The sequence below is a fragment of the Xenopus laevis genome, chromosome 7S (genome assembly GCF_017654675.1).
Source record: "Xenopus laevis strain J_2021 chromosome 7S, Xenopus_laevis_v10.1, whole genome shotgun sequence".
Classification (NCBI taxonomy): Eukaryota; Metazoa; Chordata; class Amphibia; order Anura; family Pipidae; genus Xenopus; species Xenopus laevis.
The window spans coordinates 19,388,039-19,412,382 of NC_054384.1; the positions used below are offsets into that span (position 1 = coordinate 19,388,039).

At 41.6% G+C, this 24,344-nt stretch overlaps 1 protein-coding gene, 2 long non-coding RNA genes and 1 pseudogene across 3 annotated transcripts; all 4 read right to left on the reverse strand.

Moving 5' to 3' along the window:
- The window catches only part of LOC108697187, a 34,809-nt pseudogene extending 25,767 nt beyond the window's left edge, over positions 1 to 9,042 (reverse strand).
- On the reverse strand, positions 2,746 to 3,899 carry LOC121396213. Its single transcript, XR_005962889.1, has 2 exons — positions 3,646 to 3,899; positions 2,746 to 3,535 (listed from the first exon to the last, which is right to left on the reverse strand). It is a non-coding gene; the product is annotated as an uncharacterized LOC121396213 (long non-coding RNA).
- Positions 9,043 to 16,845: 7,803 nt separating the features above from the next.
- LOC121396129 (protein kinase C delta type-like) lies at positions 16,846 to 19,456 on the reverse strand. The gene is made up of 5 exons (XM_041570704.1): positions 19,399 to 19,456; positions 19,146 to 19,284; positions 18,416 to 18,607; positions 18,181 to 18,309; positions 16,846 to 17,726 (listed from the first exon to the last, which is right to left on the reverse strand). The coding sequence occupies exons 1-5, from the start codon at positions 19,443 to 19,445 to the stop codon at positions 17,595 to 17,597; spliced, it is 639 nt and encodes a 212-aa protein (XP_041426638.1). The 5' UTR covers positions 19,446 to 19,456; the 3' UTR covers positions 16,846 to 17,594.
- A 349-nt stretch (positions 19,457 to 19,805) lies between these two features.
- LOC121396130 lies at positions 19,806 to 21,518 on the reverse strand. Its single transcript, XR_005962847.1, has 3 exons — positions 21,019 to 21,518; positions 20,774 to 20,938; positions 19,806 to 20,035 (listed from the first exon to the last, which is right to left on the reverse strand). It is a non-coding gene; the product is annotated as an uncharacterized LOC121396130 (long non-coding RNA).
- Between the last annotated feature and the right edge of the window lie 2,826 nt (positions 21,519 to 24,344).

Consider the following 24,344-nt stretch of genomic DNA (forward strand, 5'->3'; position numbering starts at 1 on the left):
TCTGTTGATTCACTGCACGTGCTCTGTGCTGATGTCACTTACTGAACTTAGGGACCCTCTCACAATATACAGTACACATAGAATAGAAATGTCACAATATAAGGCTGATTAGTAATTAATACAGATAATTACTACATGGCAGCACAGAAACCAGTGTAATTAGCATCCGAATTTAATAATCAGCCCAGCTAATATTACAGACAAACTTCATTTTCTGCTTGATAATTTGTGATGACCCCTAACCTTAGCTTCTCAACAGCTGCTCAGAGCCCACTGAGCATGTGAGTGTCACAGACACTTTCCAAGATGGTGACCCCCTGTGACAAGATTGAAGTCCTGGATCATTGCTGCTATTGAGAAACTGAAACTTTAGGCTTGTGCAATAAGTTCTGTATATAAAACATGGGATTTTTAGCCGTGTTAATTTGTATGGTTTAGTGCTCTTTAAATGAAATTTAAAAAAACACATTGGCGTTCAGTGGAACTTACCTTAGGCTCTTTTTATGGCTTTGGCAGCTTCTGTTACGGCTCCTTTCATAGCTTCAGGTCTTTTTGCAGCTTCAAGAATTCAACCTCGGGTCTTTTCATGGCTTTGTATCTTTTCACAGCTTCGGCTCCGTTCGTGGCTTTGGGTCGTCGGTGCTTTGGGTCTTTTCTGCGGCTTCAGGTCGGTTCGCGGCTTCGAGTCTTCGGCTCTTCATATCTTGGCTCTAAATGCCATTAAATATACTAATATTAGAAAGTTTGCTCAATTTCGACAGGTTATAACATATGAATAACAACAAAACAGACTGGTGAATTTTTATGCCAATTGGAAAAGGAAAGAAGCAAGTGATGATGTGAGTATCTAATAAAAATTAGTAAATATGCACATAATGGGATAGAATTCAGGATTCCTGCAGCAAGTATGTCCCCTGCAGTATGGTGAAAGCCAATGTTTAGCGAGCGGCTGCACATTTGTTACCAGGGCCGGCCTTAGGCCTATTGGACCAATTGGACCCCGCACTTCTGGGGGCCCCGCACCACAGGGCAGCACAGATAATATTTCCCTCAGCACATGATGCTGCCTGGCCTGCCCCCAACTTTGAGAGTCCAGCCCATCCCCAAATCCATAGGTCCAGCCCACCCCCAACTCTGATAAGCCAGCCTATCCCCCAACTCCATAGGTCTAGCCTGCCCCCAACTCTCATAGGCCCAGCTTTCCTCCAACCTTGATAGGCCCTGCCTGCCCCCAATCCAACCAAGCCTGCTCCCAAGCTGAATCGGCCCAGCCTGCCCCAAACTAATTGGCCCAGTCCACTCCTATTTCCTCCCTCTCTCTCTTACCCTGTGTGCCCCTATTTCATCCCTCTCACTCTCTTACCTTGTCTGCCCCTTTCCTTTCTATTTTGTGCCTGTATGCCCTTATTTTCCTAAATACTTGGTGTGTCAGTAGCCAGCAACACTTTGTCTAGGGGCCCCGCCATCATGTTCCCAATTGGGCCCCACATTTGATAGGACCAGCCCTGTTAGTTACAGTACGTCTCAAACAAACTGGCAACAGAATGAATGCGGTAAAAGATTCCCAACAGCAGAGAGATTTTGATGATGAGCAGTAAGTTCTAAGTAGTTTGACTTCAAAAGAGAAAATTTAAGTGCACCTATTGCCAAAAAATATGTGCAAGCTAATAGAGCCCGCACTCCAGTTGAGGGTAACAGTAGTTTTATTTTTAAATTGCCCGACACCAGTGCTAGGCCACCAGCACCGGGAGGGAGCTCCTGGTTGGGGCACACACATAGGCAAAATGATTAAATGCTGCAACTTGCTCATTATGTGTATGCGTGTGATGTCAGAAGCACATTATGAGCATTCGCTCTGACCAGCATCACCACTCACACCAGGAGCTCCTTCTTAGTGCCAGTGTCCTAGTGCTCGCAGGGGAAGGGCAATTAAAAAAACTATAGCTAACTATAGCTTTATCAGCCCACACCTTTTGTTGGGGATAATATTCCTCAACGTTCCAGGTCCTGGTAATCTTGACACTGTGCCATATAGCTTTTTTTCAATTTCTGCCATTGCTACACAGCAGCTTATTTATTTGAACTATAGTAGTGTTTCTGAAGCAAACATCAGTTTAACAGTGCATATTATATTTTCATTACTTTAAAACACTTTTGGTGTTAATGTTTTTTTAAGGACACCATTTTATCAGTTATATAATTAATTCCTGGGATGTTGAGAATCTCCTATAAACTTAAATAATATAGCATACTTATAGGTCTGGATAAAATGGTTCTAGGCAACCATTCTACAAAGGAACAAGCCTTCTACAACCTTAAATATGGCCACACACAATTCATGTTGCAAATGACCACCATCTCAAAGCAGTTATTGTGTGGTTATGGTGTGCCGATAAATGGAGTATCAATCAATGATTCTTTATAAAGTCAATTGACTATCTACAAGTCACACCTTAAAAAGAGATTTGCTCGCCTTTAGACCTTACAGATTACCGTTGGCAATGACCATACGCAGGTGAACCAGGTACAGACTGACTGACCCATGAGTAAATGGACAGAAATGGTATAAGAGGCCTTACTGCCATAGTCACCTCTTTATTGTTCCCTTCGTTTGGGCCTATAATAGAACCCACCAGAAATGAAGAGGAAGAGGTGCACCCTACACTAGCAGGCACAGTGCATTGGTAGATTACCATTTATGTATTTCAGAAGAGGAAAAAGAAGCACACCACCATACTCAGACTCTTGCTTTTTAAAAAAATTTATTACAGCAGAAATATGGCACAAGCTTTAGATTACTGTTTCCTCAGATAACTATTTAACTACTAGCAGGGTCAGCCTGACAACTTTGATTGTTGGGGAGATACTGAGAAGTTTTCTAGCACATTAAAAAGAGATGTGCAAACCTCTCTAATGAGGAATACAGCTAAACAAAAAAACTGTTCTCTCTTGCTCAAACCTCTCTTGCTCTAATGACCCTAATATAATGTCACTCCTGTTTTATACCAAAATACACAAGGCATGTATACATCAGTGATACAAAATCCCATTCTCATTCATATTGATTAAAGAGACCAAAAAAATATTTTGCACTTATGCACTATTGTTTAAAAAGTAACAATAAAAATAAAGTAACAATAAAAATGCCATCTTGCAGCAAAGATGCAGGGCCCCCCCCATGACCATCCTGACTGTCATATGGAATTTAGTCTGCGTGGCCTTGTAACTCTGTTCTACAAATCACGCACCCCATTCAAGTGTATGACTGCAATACTGTAAAATGGCAGCTATGTTACTTGATATTTTGCTGTCCATGGAAAATCATGAAATAAAGGGGCAATTCCTCAAATTTGTCTGCCAACTTGTTGTATTTGTCCAGCTGTTCCTCCAAGTGCTGCAGAGCAAACGGGGTCAGCATGATCTTGGCCAGAAGCACATTGTTAATTCCAAAACCTCCCCACAAGGATGGATGGATGGATGCACAGATCCAGAGTATACTCGCTGATGAACGTGGTTTTTCCACTACCAATTGGGCCTGGGAAAACAAGGAAATAAGGTTGGACAAGCTGAATTTAACCAATAAAGTTACATCAATTAAAACTATACAACCACATTATTTGACTTGCACAGTTATGTGTGCACCACCTAGTGGCCTGTGAAGGTCTACTTGTGCTCCTAGAAACAAACATATGCATGAAAATATGCCGAATTGTAAGTTCTGAAGCCACTATACAAATAAAAACACACTGTCAGTCACAGATGAATGTAGGCTAGGGCCTGGCTGCTCCCAAGGGAATGATGGTGGGGAATTTGTGACAGAAAATTCAAGCAGGGATTTGAGTCTGGGCCAAAAAGTGCATCTGAAAGCTGCTTGGGTCAGACACACTTTAATCCAATGCAATGACTCCCATCAGAAGTAAATGGCTAATAAAATGGAGGTGCGTAATTGATCATGAAGCAGGTTTGTGTCACAAAGCTTATACCAAGATTTTATCTGGGTCCCCTAAGTAAAAATATTATGAGGGAGGACAGGATGAACCTGAGAGTTTGCCATGGGCACCTATCTGTGTAGGCCGGCTTATGCTAACAAGTGGCTAGTCGCAATATTGCATCCATTAATGTTTACATGGTAGCTTCATACTCCATTATTCTATTATCACTAGATGTAACATTCAAGTTAATCCATAATGAAAAGGCTCCTTGGATTATGTGTGTACCCAAAAAAAGGAGATATTTTACAAGGTAAGCTCTGTACAGTGTCTTTCATAAGGCAACACAATACAAACAGATGCATTTACCCCTGAAGAGATAGACTGCATGCAGGCATGTTAACAGAAGGGTACATACACAACTCATTAATATATTCTGCATGCCATAACTGTAATATTTCTTGGGGCTGAAACACAGTTCAAACCAGAAAAGCATTACCCAAACGTCTTTCAGACTAAGTGAAATCAGAGCTATGGTAACTGCCAAAGGTTTTTAGTATGTACTCCTCACTTGTATTGAAGGATATTTTAATAAATGTACTCCTGACTTTTACTTGATTTCAGCCTCAAGCAATATCAGTTTGATTGGTGTGCAGACAAAATGGATGACAATTCTATTGTCTTAAGCTTTTATAAAGATGAACATCCCCTTTAAAACTTAAGAATCTAAATTTTATTCATTTGTGGAGATATATTAAAAAAATATCACAAATAAATAGTCATAAAAAAAAAAAACGTAAGAATCTAAAACTAGAATGGACCATTGTGTTATATTCATTGATGACATTCATTCAAGCGCAGTCGGAAACAAATAGCTTAACAATGTCACATGGGGCGGTTTCTCCACTGGTTTATTTTTGTTTGAGCAGAATTGCCCCATTGAGTAATTATACCTACCTGCATATGATAGTATATAAGTACCTAATTATCTTAGTTATTTTTCTGTTTTTTTCATGTGGATAAGGCTAAGGCCAGATGAGTGGAATCTCAGCCTGTGGAGACATGCAGGTCAAGACTTGACTCTTCCAATTCTTCCTCTGCCTAAATACATTACCTCAGCCAGGGCCGGACTGGGGGTAAAAAGCAGCCCGGGCAAAAAAATCAAAGCAGCCCACATGTAAACACGCAATGGTCTTGTACTCATCCACTCAAATATTGGGGTAAAACTGCAAAAAAATATTTACATAAAGAGCTGCCTTTCTGACTCAAGTGTAATTCATGTGAAATATGTTAAAGATCCTGCAGCCTTGTACCTTTATATGGTCACAGAACCCCTCAGACTTCTATTATCCCTATATAACAGTAAAGCAACATTAACACTATAGTCTAATTTATAATTAATGGAATTAAATGCAATGTCTCAAATGACCCTGCCTCACAAAACACAAAAATAAACTGAACAAAACCCACCTGTGTCCACTTACAGGTGCAGACCCACGTTTATCAGTCACCTCAAAAATGGGGAATTACTATGCCATCATTTTATGGTACATTTTAGGGGACTGTTCCTGCTGAATTGTGCTTAGTACAGGGAATACCTATGCTGCCATAGTTTTATGGGATCTCTCTGTACAGACTATGAGCAAACTTAGGGGACTGTTCCTGCTGAATTGTGCTTAGTACAGGGAATACCTATGCTGCCATAGTTTTATGGGATCTCTCTGTACAGACTATGAGCAAACTTAGGGACTGTTCCTGCTGAATTGTGCTTAGTACAGGGAATATCTATGCTGTCATAGTTTTATGGGATCTCTCTGTACAGACTATGAGCAAACTTAGGGACTGTTCCTGCTGAATTGTGCTTAGTACAGGGAATACCTATGCTGCCATAGTTTTATGGGATCTCTCTGTACATTTTGCTGAACTGAGCTTCACAACTCTGGAATAATTTTAGTCTGAAGTAATAATCCCTATCAAATTGCTTCGTTTGGTCAACTACAAAAACACTGCTGCCCACAACTAGTGCTTATCCTTTCCAAAAATTGGTTGAGCCCAATAGATAAATGAAACAACCTTTCACAAATGTGCCCACAATTAAAGTATAGGTACAGTGTGGGTCTAAAAGATTATCAATAGATTGAAGTTGGGAAACTCTAGTACCTGACACTATTTCATTGCCAGAGTTCTGGATCTCTATACTGAAATGTCAGGGAGATGCTACACTTTATCTATTAGAAGAGCCTGTGTGTGGGGAGTGTAGAGGCACAAGGGATGTGGCACAATCAGGGCAGGTAGAAAGCTCAGTGCAGTGATTCTCCTCTGTGTATTCCAGCAGCCCCATGTCCTCAACAGCACAGTTTAGCCCCACCCCCACTGTACAAAGTTACCAAATGACACTGTCCCCAACTCATCTGACACCCACCAGCTCACTGCACCAACCTACTGATTTCCCACTCGATAGAGGAAGTCTACTCACACAAACTCAATGCTGACTGTGCTGGGACACACACACGGCACGGCAGCAGCAGCACGAGAGCAGTGGGAGGGGCGGAGCCACAGTGGGACATAGACTGGAGGAGCGGTCCTAGAGCCCGCTGTGTATGCAGTGAAAAGAAGGTTTTATCGGAGCGGCCCATTTAAAGAAAATTGAAGCGGCCCCTCAGGCAAATGCCCGAAAAAACATATGGTCAGTCCGGGCCTGACCTCAGCTCAGGTGCAGGCAGACTCAGCAGATTTCAGTGCAAAATGCAAAATCTTGCGTTGCCATGGCAAAACCTGCAGTGTCTCTGTCTGCTCCTAAGCAGAGTCAATGTATTTGGGACACAGTCACAATTGAGAGCAGAGCAGCAGCAGATTCTCGCACCACAGACTCATCTGGACTTGCCTTATTAGGAGCCTGACAGATATAATAAGTGCCAGTTATACATATTTTTCCATTAGGAAAAGGTTTTGAGCGATGTTACAAACTCAATGATTTTTGACATATGGACAGTCTAGTGAAACATTCCCTTTAAACAGACACTTCACTGCCTGCATCTTACAGATGGATACTCTGGGCTCCCAACTTGGTTCATTTACTACTCCTCAGCAATGAACAAATAGAAGACTCACAGCCAAGCACACTGGGCTTAAGCAGATAAACTTCTCTAAGCCTAATGCCACATAAGAAAAAAAACAGCCCAGCAGTGAACTACAAAGTCCATTACAGTGCATGAGTGTGTATATCAACTATATAAGGCAGAAAGTGACTGCAATTAGGCAGTTTCTACCAGCAAAATTCTGTCTGAATTTTTAGTCGCAAGTAACCACTTTCCACTTAACATGATATTCACAAATGTAAATTAATCTTATAAATTTGTAAATCTTTATTCATATGGAAAGGCTATACAACAACGACCTCCGTCGCCTATTTCCCGTATTATGGATGAACTCAAAAAACACTTGCTTGGCAGATCCCTAAGTAAAGAAGTTGTACATTGGGGCAGACAATTTAAAGTATAAACTAATATGTACCTGTAAAGTTTATTCAGCTCAGGGAACCAGGTCCATTATTACTCCTGCAACCTGATCCGCATTCTCCAGCTGACCAAATAGCTCCTGTCTGAGCTGGTGGAAAGAGATGATAGATTTGTGGCTCACAGGGAGAGAAGCCTTAAGGATTTTACTGATATTCAAGCCATCATTAAAGGCCTGCAGAGGACTGGGCGGCTTGTCCCCGCTTGGGGCGGATCCGGGAACACCTCTTCACGTCTAATTTCCCAGCAAATAATTTGGAGGCTTCCCAAGAGGTCGTCCCCAAGCCACAGAACCATGCGCTTAAATTGCTCCAGGTAGGGCAAGAGGACAGGGGGGAGGCAAGAGACTCCCCTGGGCAGCGCTAAGGTGGTGACTCCAGTAGACTGGTGTATGGCTAAACAATTCACTTCTTGGCTACTGATCACCACCTCTGTCTCCTTCTTTCCTGAGACACAGAGTTGAAGAGGTTGTAGTAGCGGCCAGGCCTGGGGTAAGTGGTTTCAACGTAATGGACCTTCTGCTTGTGGCCCTCTGAAGTCAGTAACTTTAAGCCATTCAGGCTGAAATCCCTGGGGTTATACCATGGGAACACCAGCCTTTTGCTGGGCTGGAAACACTTCACCCCAAACTTCTTAAGGGTCTTATTGGAAATCTTTGTAATGCTGTACATGGCCTTGACTAAGTGGGACTCCTCTTCCTCCAGGTCAGAGAACCACACGGCCCTGTCCCAGATCCTGCGCTTCTCACTGTCATTCAGCTCCGCACAGTCCGACTCACTGTCCAGCAGGTACCCAGCCAGGATCTCCGGGCTCAGGTAAGAGGAGCCTTCTTTGTGCAGCAGCAGCTCCATGCTGTCCTGGAAGTCTTCCCAGCTGCCCTCCAGCAGAGTGGCCTTGCACAGGAAGCGCTCGGTGGTCTTGTCAATAAACAGGCACGTGACTTGCTCGGGGGTGAAGGGGCTGGGGACATGCAGGCAGCTGTAACCATCGCGGAAGGATACGTTCTTGGAGCGGAGGTACTGGCGGATTTATGTCACAGGTACCGGCTGCAGGGAGCCATCCATGCAGGAGATCCTTCTTAAAGCGCCTACGGATGGGATTCCCTGGCACCTGGGTGATTTCAGTCCGCCCTGCTTCCTGAGGCACTAGGCGCGGAGGTAGCCCCTGACAGGGATGAGCTGCTGTGTCAGTGTCACCTGCAATTGCATTAATACGGGGGAATGGGGATGATATGTGTGGGAATGGGTCCTGTGCTGGAAACGTTCATAGAAACAAACGAGTTGTACGTGCGTGGGCTGGATAGTCTCTGAGCCGCAGACACTCAGCGCTCTGTTATCTGATTAATTACCAGCTGAGAGGGAGGGCAGTGTCATTCCCCGTTCGTGTCAGGGTGAAGGGACTTGTACTGTGTGTATGTGTGCCTGACCATTACAGTGGGGACATATTGCCCTCCAGCGGTGTTTTTTACAACTACACATCCCAGCTGCTGTCAGTTGTTAAAGGGCCACACAGTATAAAAGTATATTATCAGTGATGCTGCTGATGTTCATCCTGATATGTCTGGGCAGGTCTGAATGAAGGGATTCAATTAAACTGCAAACCCTTTTCCCATAATCCCCCTGCACTCGCTTATCAGGACACATTGAAAGTGTTTAGGTATTTTTAACCTCCGTTCCACTCGCTGACCTCGGTTGTTCTGAGGTAAAAATCACGTTTGAGATAAAATCTCAGCGCCCCATTAATTTAATATCTCCTCTGCTTGCCAATAAAACATTTCACTGACTCCATTTGGCGAATAACTTGTAAATAAATGGTGATGTTTACCTGCTGTCGGCAGACATTTTGAAATGAACCAGGTTTTGGCTTCAGAAATGGAAAGTGTGTGAGGAAAGAACATGGCAGAGTAGAGCAAATAAAGGCAGAGGCTGAAGGATGTGCTAGACTGTACTTTTATAGATTGCAAGGGGCTGACAATAAAGACAGCAGACCCTGTGACTCCTACTGAGTCCAGGAGAAGAGAGGCCCCATTGCTACCTGAGTCCAGGAGAAGAGAGGCCCCCATTGCTACCTGAGTCCAGGAGAAGTGAGGCCCCCATTGCTACCTGAGTCCAGGAGAAGAGAGGCCCCATTGCTACCTGAGTCCAGGAGAAGAGAGGCCCCATTGCTACCTGAGTCCAGGAGAAGTGAGGCCCCCATTGCTACCTGAGTCCAGGAGAAGAGAGGCCCCATTGAATGGGGGGATTTGTGCATCTGTAACCCATTGAGTCTGAGGTGCCTTCTCTCATGTTTCTGTACCCCAGTAGCCCCTAGTTATACTCAGGGTTATTATTAAAATCATGAAAACAAGAGAAATGTAAGGTCAACGACAATGCAGCCCTATTCACCATCTCTATATATTTTATTCGGAGACCGGCAGGCACATACAACCACAACACCCATCGTGCCCTCCATGTTGTTTTCTTTCAGCAAAATCGGAACTGTTAAATGTCGCCCATCTTGTTGATCTTGTTATATTTGTACATTAAGATTAGGAATATCCAATATATAACCCCCGAATCCTTCGCAAAAGATTTGGCCAAATACATTGCAAGTACATTGCCTATTCCATAACAGCAATTGGACCAGTTTTTGGATCGACATTGTATTGCTCACTTGCAAAAAAATGTGTCCAGCCCTGTGTATCATATTTTGCTTTATTTAAACTGAACAACTAGTGTTTTAACCATATTTTATGAGAAACAAATAAAAGCTTAACCTGTGCTGAAAGCTTGTTTTTGTCTGACTGATAAGAGGCCAGTTACTTAAGTGCAGGGGCACACGGGCAGATTCGGGGAGATTTAGTTGCCTGGCGACTAATCGCCTCTTCTGTGGGGTGACATTCTCCACAAACTGCCTTCCACCTGCTATAATAAGAAAATGCCAGCGCTAATGCACTCGCTGCACTTCGATTTCCAAAGTCGGACGAAGTTTCCTCGTGAGGCAACTTCAGGTGACTTTGAAAATCGAAGTGCCGCAAGTGCATTGGCGCTGGTGTTTACTCATTATAGCAGGCAGAAGCCAGCTCGGGGAATTGGCTGCTATAAAAGTATTTTCTCAACAACCCACTCTTGAGCCCAGCTCTGGTATAAAAAGGGTTTCACTCCAGCTTCAAAATTTAATAAAACCAGTGGAAAATCCCCCACAGCCAAACCAAAACTTCCCTGGTGCTTTAAATTCATAGTAAATAATATAGCAGTATACTATCGAAGTAATATATATGCTTTGTGCCTTTATTTCAGATTTTGTCTCAGGAATTGCCCTTCAACATCAATATCAAAGAACCCCGATGGAATCAGAGCACCTTCAAGGGAAGAGCAAAGCTTCACAGTGACCGATCCACGAAATGACCTGCTTGGGCCTAGTCTTAGAGAAAGCAAAGAATATTATACATAACTACAGGTCTACTTAGTTAGGGTCCTAACACACTGTGGAAATAAACCTTAATAGGATACTGTCATGGGAACAAAAAAATTTCATTCAACACATCAGTTAATAGAGCTGTTCCAGCAGAATTCTGCACATCAGTTTCTCAAAAAAAGATTTTTTTTAATTTAATTTTGAAATCTGACATGGGGCTAGGCATACTGTCAGTTTCCCAGCTGTCCCCAGTCATGTGACTTGTGCTCTGATAAACTTAAGTAATGGTCCCCATAGACGCAACGAATCTTCTTGCCGAACGACCGATTTTAGGGAAGCCCGACCGATCCTTCGAAAATTATCGTGCGGTTAGTGGTATTCGAACGATCGTACATCTTACGATTTTTCGGCCGACATCTGTCGGGAAATTGATCGGCCAGGTCAAAAAATCTTTGTCGGTCCCAGTGCAATCTCTCTATGTTTGCAGGGCCAAGCAGGCAGCTCCCCTTTGTTTTCCTGGTAAATTGGTCTTTTTAGTTGATGGTAGATTCGTACGATCGTACGATCGTTCTGAGAAGATCGTGGTCTCACGATCAGGATCTGATCTTTTAAAAATCTCAACATCTATGGCCAGCTTTACTCTTTACTGACAGTTGGAGTGATATCACCACCTCCCCCCCCCAGCAGACTAACAACAGAACAATAGAAAGGTAACCAGATAGCAGCTCCCTGATGTCTTCCCCTAGTTCGGACCAGTGTCCAGAAGCTGTGGCAGCAGTGTGTGCAGAGTGTTGTAGAGTTTGCACTCTTCGCCCGTCCTCTGCGATTGCTCTCGCGTACTCGACAGGGGGCTAAGTATTCGACCGGTTTGCCCGGCACTGACAGAAACTAATGGTGCCACAATATAGTGATCTTTCCTAGAAGCAAGTCAACATATAATATTTATTAACTAGTGCCACTTTAATATGTTTTTTGCTTTCTGTTCCTTTTTTCCCCCAATGTTAACAACGCTTATTTTATGGAGTATAAATTACCCTTCTGTCTTCATTCAGTCTCACTCTTTGGATCAGGAAAAGTAAAATGTGTTGGGTTGTCCAGTATCAGATGAAGTTACAGTGGGTTTAGTTACATGTTCTGCTGGGCTAGGGTTTGTACAAGGACCATGAACTGTGGTTTAGTAATTCAAAGACTAATAACATGAAATCCAGGATACCATTAATAGGATTCCATCAATAACTGCATTACTGTTCTACAGATCTCTATGGTAATATTATTATTAACAGTGCAGATTCATGTCTACAGGCATGTCTGGACTGAGATTCAAAATCCTGTAGGCCCTGGTATTTCATTTACAAAGAAGGTCAAATATATCCACCCGGGTTCATAAATAATGACTGTCTATGGCATAATATAGCAGCCCCTCTAGCATCTGTACAGGTTATATGTGCACAGAGTTTTGTACTGGTCCCCATGGGGCTTCTAGTTTTGTTCCTGTATTACAACTCTCACTTCAGTTAGAAGGCTTTGGGAAATCATAATGGCATAAAGTTGTGTCACTATCATTAGGGCAATGGGACATGGTTGCGGTTTGGGGTGCTTTACATATGGTGAATTTTAGTAGCTTGGGGGCAGTGGCAATTTAAAACCTTAAGCAACTTGGAAATGTGGACTGTCGTGTTTAAAGAAATAATTGCGTGAGAAATTCTCAGACAAGTGTTTTCAGGCCATTCTCATATTTGCCATGTTTCCCAGTCACAGTTGCCAGGCAGGCGCTTGCAGCAGTGCTTTCCAGTGACTAGCATAGCAGGCAATGAGGGGGATTTTGGACTAATTTGCACTGCCTCATGGGTGCCAACGTGTCATCGCCTTTACTGTTTTAGATCTCAGACAGCCATTCTGTCATCTAAGGAACCTAGTACCCTTCACAAAGCCCTGATCTACACACTAGGCAACCTCTTGTGGACCCAGATAGCTTGTAAATCTTAGTCGCTACACATACTTGCAGTTGTGGGCACACATCTTTTGAATGGCCATTACATTCCCAGAAATCTCATTATAGTTCTTATTTAAGGGCACCCTTTCCTAACCCCTCCCCCGGGTCAGCACAAAGAAGCATGGATGGCAGGTTGATTCCTCCTCAGTTCCCACTATAGAGCACTCAGGAGAATAAAGAAAGCTCTGTATAAAATAGAGTACAAGTATGAATAGCCCAAAATATGACGGACACAATACCCCATGGATTTTAAGGCAGGTCAACAGGCTGATGTTAGTATTAGGGCAGAAAGATGACAGATAAAAAAGTTTTGTACTTTTCCCTAGAGAGGTGGCATTACTAGTCTCTATAGACTATACTTTTCAGTTTCCAGCCTTACCAAATGAGTGCAATGTAGAGATGTGGCTTCCCCTAACATATTATATAGATCCTTAAAGGGGTTGTTCAGCTTTGAGATAACTCTTATTATGATGTAGAGAGGGATATTCTGAGGCAACAAATAGGCAAGGGGTCAGCAACGCCCATTTGAAAGCTGCAAAGAGTCAGAAGAAAAAGGCAAATAACTAAAATTATTAAAAATAAATAATGAAAACCAAATGAAAGGTTGCTTAGAATTGGCCATTCTATAACATACTAATAGTTACCTTAAAATTGAACCACCCCTTTAACAAATGAAGACTTGACACACAGTTTAGAAATCCTTAGTATGCTACTGTCATTAAGTTATCAGCTTCAGATCCTAAGGAACGTAGTTGTCAGGGCATCTTTGGGAACATCGACTTCAGCTGAACAGGTAACTAATCACAAAGCAAAGGATTTATATTTGTATATTGGTGGTATTGTGGGTGTCTAACAGCACCAGAAAGGCCAAAGGTTGCCCAAAACAAGTATACACTACAAGCATATATATATATATTTATATATATATATATTTATATATATATATATATATATATAATCCAGTCCTGCCTGGTGCACTCACAACCAATAAATAGCAACTGCCTGGATGCCATTTTCCTGAGGACAGCTTGAGTGATGTTAATGTTGAAATAAAATCTACTTTATTTTTCACCTAACAAGTCTTTGGCGTGTGTTTTTTTGGTAATATATATATATACACACACACATACATACATTAAACTGCCATTTGCTGTTCAGGTGAACACAAAGCAAACAGTAAAATACAACCTAGACTCCATGTTGCTGTAGAATAGAATTCCCTGCCACTCTGCAACCCTCCACCTGACTTAGCTGATATACCTGTATCAGGTAGACTGTTGTTACACCTTGCAGAGCTGCATAGAAAATATACAGACTCTTTTATTAAATTATCCTGCCCATTATCAGGAGGAATTCTGGAAACTTCAAACACATGCCAGTAGCTCTGTCCTGTTCCATAGCAGCACACCAAGGGGGAAATATTCACATTCATTCTATAAAACCCTCAACATAATGCCACACAGTTATCATCATTACAGCTCAGTATATAACTTAGATTTTAACTGGAGAACTTAAATTGCGAGCAACAGACAAGACTAAGTAGACAAAGTTGTTAAAGTGACCCGTATATCAAGTCCTGGGCCTTTTGCTTCTTTCACACTTTGTGATTAACTCTTCTGTGCTCAGACAGGATAGGGGAAGGTTTGCTATTGTAAAGATCAGTCTCTACTCTACACTCTCCAAAATTCTGCCCGTGTTGGGGATGATAAAAATTGTCCTTAAAAACTACTTTTGCATGAACAGCTCAAACATCAACACTGGTTTTGGATAAAAAAAAAAATAGAAGATTTGTACAAAGGCATTTCATTTAGTAATATTGTATAATAATAGGTATGAGAGCAGCTGGAGGGCCACCAGTTGGGTATTCACAATTTATATCAATCTCCCTTTTGATTGGGGCCCAGGCTTCCTGCATAATTCCAGCTTATTATTAAAGTGGGGAGGATCTACCAGGTAGTTTTCCTTTGGGCAAAAGGGCTGGATGAACATGTTCTGCTAAACTCTTAGGGGGAATGTAATATGTTTCACTAGTGAAAAAACTTTGCAAAGACACTTGCGAACGCTAGCGACCATGTTTGCACCATTTTTCATGGATTAAAGACCTTACCGACTTCCAAGCAAAGTTTGCGTCCAAATTGCTTTTGCGAACGTACTCAGTGGATGTAATAAAAATTAACAATCGCAAAACCTTTTGTGCAACAAAATATTCAATGAAACTCCAGAAGGTGTAAAAGGTTTACAATGCGCAAATAAAAATCGCAATGCAATAAAAGTCTAATATTACATTGTGACAGGCACATTTTTATTCTCAAATTCTCTTTGCGAATTGTATTAAATTTCGCCCTTAGCCTCTTTCTGAATATGGAATGCTGATATTTACATTTATATTTTGTTCATTGTATAGCATTTGTACAGTATAGGATCCATTATCTGGAAACCCGTTATCCAGAAAGCAGTACTGTGTACTTGATCCAAACTAGGATATACAGTAATTATTCCTTATTGGAAGCAGAACCAGCCTATTGAGTTTATTTAATTATTACATGATTTTCTTGAAGACTTAAGGTATGAAGATCCAAATTATGGAAAGTTCTGTTATCCAGAAAAATCCAGGTCCGAAGTATCCTGCATAACAGGTCCTATACCTGTATTTCTATATATTTTTGTACAGGTTATACAATATTTCTAACATCAGTTATGTGAAAAAGAAAGACAAGATATGGTTTTGGCAAAATAAATTCAATAAATCTTCACCCACATGAATGGAATTTTGTGGCTCTGTGTCATTATTTCTGCTTGTGAAATCCAAGAGGGAAATGAAGGTTTAAAGGGCTTAGGTTTAGGGAAGGTGTTTTGAAAGAGATAGCTTGAGAGTGCATGCAAACAAAGTCAGTTTGTGGGGCTGGGTGAGAGCTCTATCCAAAACATCCAAACGTTCCACTCTGGTCACGTGGGTAAGGCAAACACTAAATTGAAGGTGCATGAGTTTGCTTCTTGTTTGGATAGAAGAACTATGTGAAAAAACTGTATAAAATCTTCTTTTATTAAATCTTCATTAAAAGCACAAAAATCCGGATGAGCAGAGCAGGGGAGTACATGGCTCAACGCGTTTCGTGACTACAGCGGTCACTTCATCAGAAGCCATTCTGAGATGTAATGTTAGGGGATATTTATTACGACAAGGCAAAAGGGCGCACCTGCATACCGTATTCTAAAAGACACTGCATCCAGAGTCTGGCGGCCTCTGTAAGTGAAAATCTTCAAGAGACACGGAGCACTAGCAAGGCTAAAACCATATTTTTATTGTACAAACATCATTAAAATCATGGAGCGCACAAATTTGACACGCTTGACGCGTTTCGTGGACCAAACCACTTCCTCAAAAGCATGATTAGTTTGAATGCACCTGAACATTTTAAAAGGCTCTCAAATCACACCTCCTAAAAACATTAACCCTATGTGGTATCTCGTGACTAGGGGATATTATGATAGGAAGGTTTGGATTATAGTATCTATATGTGAACAAAAAATACGTCATATACATTTATCAATGAATCAATGCCCTGTTCAAAGTATTCAAATTTAGGCATAAGGGCTAATAAGTTATTATTCAAATAGCACATGAAAAATGTAAGCATTCAAACTAATCATGCTTTTGAGGAAGTGGTTTGGTCCACGAAACGCGTCAAGCGTGTCAAATTTGTGCGCTCCATGATTTTAATGATGTTTGTACAATAAAAATATGGCTTTAGCCTTGCTAGTGCTCCATGTCGCTTGAAGATTTTCACTTGTATGTTACGCTACGAGAAGCGCTTTACCACGTGGAAGCACAGCATATTGGCATCGGAACAGTGAGTGCTCCCTTTTTGCTCCGTTTTCTCTGGCGGCCTCTGTACCTAGTGCTTGTAAAAAGAAAACAATCTAAGCATAGGTTGTAGTGCCCTGTCCCAACTGCCATAGGGCCTACATGCCTCCAACAGTGAATGCTGTAAATGCTGTATTCAAAGAGATAAAGAGGTTATGAGCAAGTGAAACAAATTCTGCCAATGAAACAATACATAACTCACACTCTCAGCATTGGTTGAATTAGCACATGTTTATACATGTGAGCAGTAACGCCACGTCAAGGCTTCAACCTTGTTACCGGCACGCCGGGTGTAACGCCTCACACAACAGGACAAACGTGACAAACAAAGACAACAAACGAGGCTTAAACTGCACGTGTCTATGTCCCACCCTTTGCTCATGTAACATCAAAACTTAAAGGACAAGGTAAAAACCCCATCTTACTTCAGATGGGAAAAAACCCTTGACCTGGATTTCTAACTATGAGAACTACAGAACTATATACATAACTAACAGGGTATGGCTTCCATAGACATGATGTGCAGGAAGACAACGCAGGCTGTGATCTTAGACTCTGCTTTGCCTTCTGTTACACCCTTATCCTTTCATATCTCACGTTCACTCACACATTCACTCACATAAAGATACCCACCTGATACTTACGCGTGATTTGCCAGATGAGTGACTGCCCCTCATAATTCTAGGCCTGATGTTACCCGTCAGTCTCATACCCTGGTAGATGGAATCCCAGGTGAAGGTGGAGCCGATGGTTGAAACAGGAATCGCAAGAGATGCTCTGGCCTTTATGCAGCAGGCGGAAAAGTTCTTGCAGCCCACAATCATGTCCACTATCTGCTAAAACCTGTGCTGATGGAATAGTTGTTATTATTGGCTGGATTACACGCCTATCCATACTTACGTCAGCCAGGTGGAACTTTGAAAAGAGAAGCCGGGAATGGTGTCACTGCCTCCTGATGTTCCTTCATCCTCCTTGTACTCCAGGAATGACAGCTTCTCTTTACACGGCTGGAATAGCTCAGGTGATGGCTGCATTAAAAGGGGAAAATTATTTTAATCAAGACAATGAAAAATATGTATTATGAGCAAGAGAATAGTCATTGGATTTGCTTTTAGAAGTCCATATGAAGCATTTTGATTCTATTAATATAGCACTTTGTGTTTCAGTTTGCCATGTATTTCACATCACTTTACAAAAAAGGTTATAATGGCAAAATACAACATTTGTAGATGGCAGTACTATATTGTGCCATTCTTTTGGGATATTGTGGGGCTAATTTAAAACAGATTTGGAAGAATCCAGAAGGTTCAGAGATGTTAATAATCTCATTACCTGTACCCACAGAGCATCCCTTCTGCCTTATTTGTATAGGTTTTCCTATAGGATTAAATACAAGTTCCACAAACTAAAGCTGCTGCTTTCTAATTTCACTAGTCAATGTTATAATCATCTGTGATTATAATTCCCCAACCATGTACTTACTGTTCTCGGCTGGTAAGGGGGTTGTAATCCTTCCTCTTCCAGCGCCACCCAATCGATGGATTTGTAGAATGGGTGGCATCTGATGTTTCCTCGAACACCAAGGCGTTGCTTCCGATTCTTTTCTAGCAGCTAAAGGATTAATGGACAATTATTTAAATCCCAGCAATTGAGCAGAAATGGAGAATTCATTTATTAGTAAATATGTCAATACTTTTATCCCTCTGTCATTACTCACCTGCCCCAGAAGATGTTTTAGATCTTCATCCAGCCAATCAGGGATCTTGGGTTCATGGTCTTTGATGGAACAAATGAGCTGATTCTTGTTCCCGCTGTTATGAAACGGTGACTCGCCAGTGGCTATTTTGCAGATGGTGATGCCCAATGACCACCAGTCTACTGCTGCGTTGTATGTTTTTCTGTTCAGGATCTTAGAAAAGAAAAAGAATAATTTACCAAGTTGTAAAATGGCGCTTTTAAGTAAGTCTACTGGGATAATATTGGCAACAGAATTTAACGGATTCAGCTGCCCATTGAGCATATGGAGTGCAGTGAGTAATGCATGTGACCAGTTAGTTTCTCTAGTGTGGATCAGAACTGTCACATTTGCCAGAGCCCAGTAAGTGCTGTATGGGTATAACTCAGCTACAGGTAAAATAAACTGTGTCAGTAAATATGGATAATGCCTGGCAATATGTGAGTGGCACCAAAGCTCTATGTAAAGCTGAGCAAGTAATAAAAATGTTTGTCATGTCAAGTAAAGAAATGTTGTTAAGCTGGTTCTCTCCATGGGCCTATTAGCTACCAGTACCTACAGTAAATTTACTCTTAGTATATTGGTGTGCTGTTTAGCATGGCTATTTTATATGTGTGTAAATAAATAAAGCCTGTGAAAGTGCTCACATGAAGGTATATTCACAGACAGAAAATAAATACCCATGTAAATAATCTGTAATTGCATATCTCACCTCCGGGGCCATGTATTCTATGGTTCCGGCCCAGCCAGTTGTTAGGTCTCCATCAAAGAGGCTCTGCTTTGCCAGGCCGAAGTCACAGATTTTAACGTGTCCTTGATGGTCCAATAGAATGTTCATGGGTTTGATGTCTCTGTAAAATAAAGATAAAAGGCATTACAAAAAAAGATGAAGGCTGCTGATTTGCAGAACAACCTGTGTGTGGCCTCTGCTGTAATGTTACAGAAATGAAGAAATTTATACTGACCGATGGATAATCCCGAGGCTGTGCAGGTATTGTAGGCCACAGATCATCTCCGCAGAATGAAACCTTTTAAAAAGGGAAATAATTGTTAAATGAACTGTAATTCATTAGCTTTCTTTTAAGAAAATGAGAAAACAAGTACTAAATTTGAATATGATGCTCCCTAGCAGTGTCGGACTGGGACATCAGGGGCCCGCCCAAAAACTTTAGACCAGGGCCCACTCTGAGTGCTAGTATTCTTTATCTCCTCAATCAACCTCTATTCTCCTAGTCTGTTTTCTTTATACTATAATCAATTATTCCATTTATTTAGCCTCTTTTTCCTAATAGAAATAGGGAATGGCCTTGAAATAGGCCAAAAGTTTAGCAGCATGAGGGCCCACTGACACCTGGGCCCACCGGGAGTTTTCCCTGGTATCCCAGTGGGCCAGTCCGACACTGCTCCCTAGTGCTAAAGTGAACACATTTTATAATCCATCCTTCTTATAGGCACAAATGGTATAAAGCTATCTATAAGTCATATTGTACTAGTGCCATGTAATACTTACCGTACTCTGTCCATGGACAGCGTCCCGTGTAGCTTCAGCTCATCCTCAAGGCTGCCCCCACTCAGGTACTCCATTACATAGAAGGCATGCCACTGGTTACACAGACAAATGGAAAGAGTGAAAGAGAGAAAGAAACACTTACAACATAGGGCAGTACATATTTTATTAAATACATTTAGGGATGCACCAAATCCACTATTTTGGATTCGGCCGAACCCCCGAATCCTTTGTGAAAGATATTTTATTTCCTTGTTTTGTGACAAAAAGTCCTGCGATTTCCCTCCCCACCCCTAATTTGCATATGCAAATTAGGATTCGGATTCGGTTCGGCCGGGCAGAAGGATTCGGCCGAATCCGAATCCTGCTGAAAAAGGCCGAATCCTGGCCGAATCCCGAACCGAATCCTGGATTCGGTGCATCCCTAATTACATGAATATAAAGCCAAATAAGGTGGGCCAAAATATCTGTTTTTGTACTTGCTGCACAAATAGAACAAAATATACAATATGAATCTATGGCATCAGATGATTAATATTGTGGGTAGTTAGTGGGTATCCTGCATGGTTTTATTAATGCACTACTGGATATATAAATCCTGCATGAACATGTAAGGGGTGTACAGGGCAAAGAGACCTTATATAATGTGTAGGAACTGTACTGTATAATCAGTTTGGTTGTTATATGGGTCATATAATTTGTAATGGTTATAATATATATATAATATATGGGGCATTATGTAAGGGGATCAGATGTATAACTAGAGCTATCATCTAGGGGACACAGACGGACAGTATTACAAACTAAATGGCAATATGGAGTCAATGTTGTACCTGGGTTTGAAAAGCGGCATAGCCTTGGCAAAGAAATGGGCTGTGTCTGGCGATGTTCAGCACTTGAGACTCTGAGAGAATGTTGCTGTAATTTGGGGCCTCTTGTTTGCTGACAGATTTTACAGCCACATATGGCCTCCGGTCTCCTAACGAAGCCAGCATTACCTGAAAAAGGCAAGAAAAGAGTTAATAGCACTGTGTATTTTAAGCACTAATATTGTGTTTAATGGGAACCAATCACTCACTTTGCCGTATCCTCCTGCTCCCAACTTAGAGTAGAAGTTGTAACTGGAGATACTGAGCGGGTTTAGCTTTGAAGGTTGAGCTTCTGCACTCACAGGTCCAGCTTCTCCTAGAAAGGAAAATACATTTTATTTTCACCTTTTGAATAATAATAGTTAATGAAGAGCTCCTATAGTTAATAGTTCAATAGCTAATAATGAATTTTGCTGCTCCCATGTACTGCACTTAATGCTCCATAAAACTGTAACTCTTCTTTCCCAGCACAGGAGAACCTTTTCAAATGTCTAAAAGACAAATTGTGGCCACTGCAGGGTTCCGGCCCAGCCAGTTGATAGGTCGTCATAAAAGATGCTCTGCTTTGCCAGGCCGAAGTCACAGATTTTAACGTGTCCTTGATGATCCATGTGCATAAGATTATTCCAGGGTCTATGTGTTCTGCATTAGCGCATACATATTACAAACATAAGCCTATATATAAAATGAGAGTTAACTGATCCACCATCTGCAGTTGTTCAAAGGCCATTTGCAGGCAGATCCCCCAAATGTTAGAGAAAGGAAAGCAGAGGAGATTTATAAAAAGCTCATGAATTAACATAGGTGCTAAATTGCAGTTGTCAATAGCAACCAATTAGCAATTAACTTTAAACAATCGACTACTAGTTAGCAAATATTAGAAAATGAAACCAATGCTTTCATTAGTTGATGTGGGTATCGCCACTGGTGCAGTTTAGAACTTATGAAGAAAATTTACCCTATAGGATTAGGTAGTAAATATTGCAAAACTGGTACATGTCTAGTCACTGATACCAACCAATCAACAGGAAGTATTTACTGGTCACCTAAATAAATGCAAAAATCTCATTGGCTATTGCACCGAGGCAACTTTTTTACATATAGGACATTCTGTAGGTGCTAAATTGCATCAGATCAATTACCCATAAGAATCAATCAGATATTTAATTTCAAGTTCAAATACACTGCTCCAAGCTGCTTGCTGATTGGTTCCCTTTGACTGTTGCCTTTGTGCAATTTATAATTAGTTATTATGACCAACATGTATTTATAAAACACCAACAAATGACACAATGCTTTACAATAAACCAGTGTATATAATAAACATAGTACCAAAATCCTACAGAAACCAGCAAATACCAATATGAGAAGTAAAGAGGGCCCTCGATCTATAGATTAAATTTAATATTACACTTATGTCAGTATCTGGGTCCTAAACAGCAATTGCACCAGTAAATTAGAGGCAGTTGGCAATCATGTGACCTACTCCTTTTTGCTATTTAGACATTTTTAAGTGATTTGTCTTTACCTTCATCAGTCTCCTGCCTTCTCCGTTTCTCCTCCCTGCAGCACTCAACTTGCAGATGGTCATCCACACTCCTCTCTCTCTTCTTCTTCTGTTTTTTTCCTTCCTCTTCTTCATGGTCTTCTCTTTTCTTTACCTTTGATGGCTGGGGGTCTGAATCTTCAAAACCAGAAGGTATGCTCTCCTCCCTGCAGCACTTCTCTGGCAGCTGTTCCTCCAAATTGCTCTCTCTCTTCTCCTTCTGGTTGTCTTCTCCCTCTTCTTCATGGTCTACTCTTCTTTTCTTCACCTTTGAGGGCTGGGGGTCTGAATCTTTAAAACCAGAAGGTATGCTCTCCTCCCTGCAGCCCTTCTCTGGCAGCTGTTCCTCCAAACTGCTCTCTCTCTTCTCCTTCTGGTTTTCTTCTTCCTCTTCTTCATGGTCTTCTCTTCTTTTCTTCTCCTTTGAAGGTGGGGGGTCAGATTCTCCAGAATTAGAATATTTTCTCTTCATTTTCTCTTGGAATCCACTGGAGCTCTCTCTTCTGCTTCTTCTCTCTCTGACGCTGTCACACCAACTGTCATAACGGTTGAGGTCTCTTGCTTAGTGTAAGGTGCCATCTGATGACATCATCACCTGGGCACAGGCTGTAAGATAACATTGCAGCGCAGAGCCAGGTACAGTCAGTTATAGTTACAGTGAACTTTTATTAGGGGTTCCTTGGGAGGGATATACAGTATTGGCTCAAATGGGGTTTGATTTAATTGTGCAAGTACTTCAGCAAGTCTACAGTACATCCATAAGAGTAGGAAGTGCAGATAGCAACCCTCACCCATTATGTTCGTTTATCGGCTTTCTTATACTTCATTCCATTTGTCCAGTCTGTGTCTAGATTCAAGAATCTGATTCTGAGCTGTTTAATATATGAAAGTCAATTCACATTGGCTTTTATGAGCATGGGAAGTAATTTATTGTCATTTGTTTATGTGGGAGTTGCCATGAGCCCAAAATGCAGACTCTCTCTTCCTTACAGTGTAAAGTTTCTTACACAGTGAATAAGGGACATCCCACCCATTAAACTCTAGCATCACTGGCATGAAATGGATTCACCCCATATTGGGATATTTACATACCCCAAAGCGCAGGGTAAGAAAATGAAACAGCATCATTACAGGAATTATTATAAGGTCAGTCACATCCCACTCCCTATTTCAATTTAGTACCTAGAGTTCCAATAAACAATACAATAAGGGATCCTTCAAAAGATAAATATGCAGATGGCACAGAGTTAACCTTTGGTTCTGTGACTCCATGTTTATCTACATGTCCCTCTAGATCAGGGGTAACCAAGGACTGTGAGTGGTAGGCCCTATGTGGACTGGCAGCCTACAGGAGGTTTGGCAGTACACTTGGTTTTTATGTAAACAATACAATACAAAAGCCTAGGATTCAAAAATAAGCACCTGCTTTGAGGCCACTGAGAGCAACATCCAGGGTCAGGCTGGGGGATCCAAGGCCCACTGGGGCTGCTGTCTCGGGGCTCTCCCAAGCCCAGACTCTGCCGCAAATCCCTCTCTGGACCCAGACCGCAGCAACAGCAACCTTTGGCATGACCTCCCCGTGCACATGCATGTACCTTTTTTGAGGCGACAGGGTCCAGAGACAGAGATCCGGGAAGCAAAGCCAGTCCCAGTAGCTTCTCATCTTCTTTTCTGCTGATGCACATGCTCTCTGCTGATGTTACTTACTGAGCATAGGGACCCACTCACAATATACATTACACATAGAATATAAAGGCTAATTCAGATAATTACTGCATGGCAGCACAGAAACCAGTGAAATTAGAATGTAATAATCAGCCCTGTAGCATCAGCTAATGTTACAAACTTCATTTTCAGCTTGATCATTTGTGACGACCCCTAAGCTTAGCTTCTCAACAGCTGCTCAGAGCCCACTGAGCATGTGCCGCAGACACTTTCCAAGATGATCATTGCTACTATTGAGAAGCTGAAACTTTAGGCTGGTGCAAT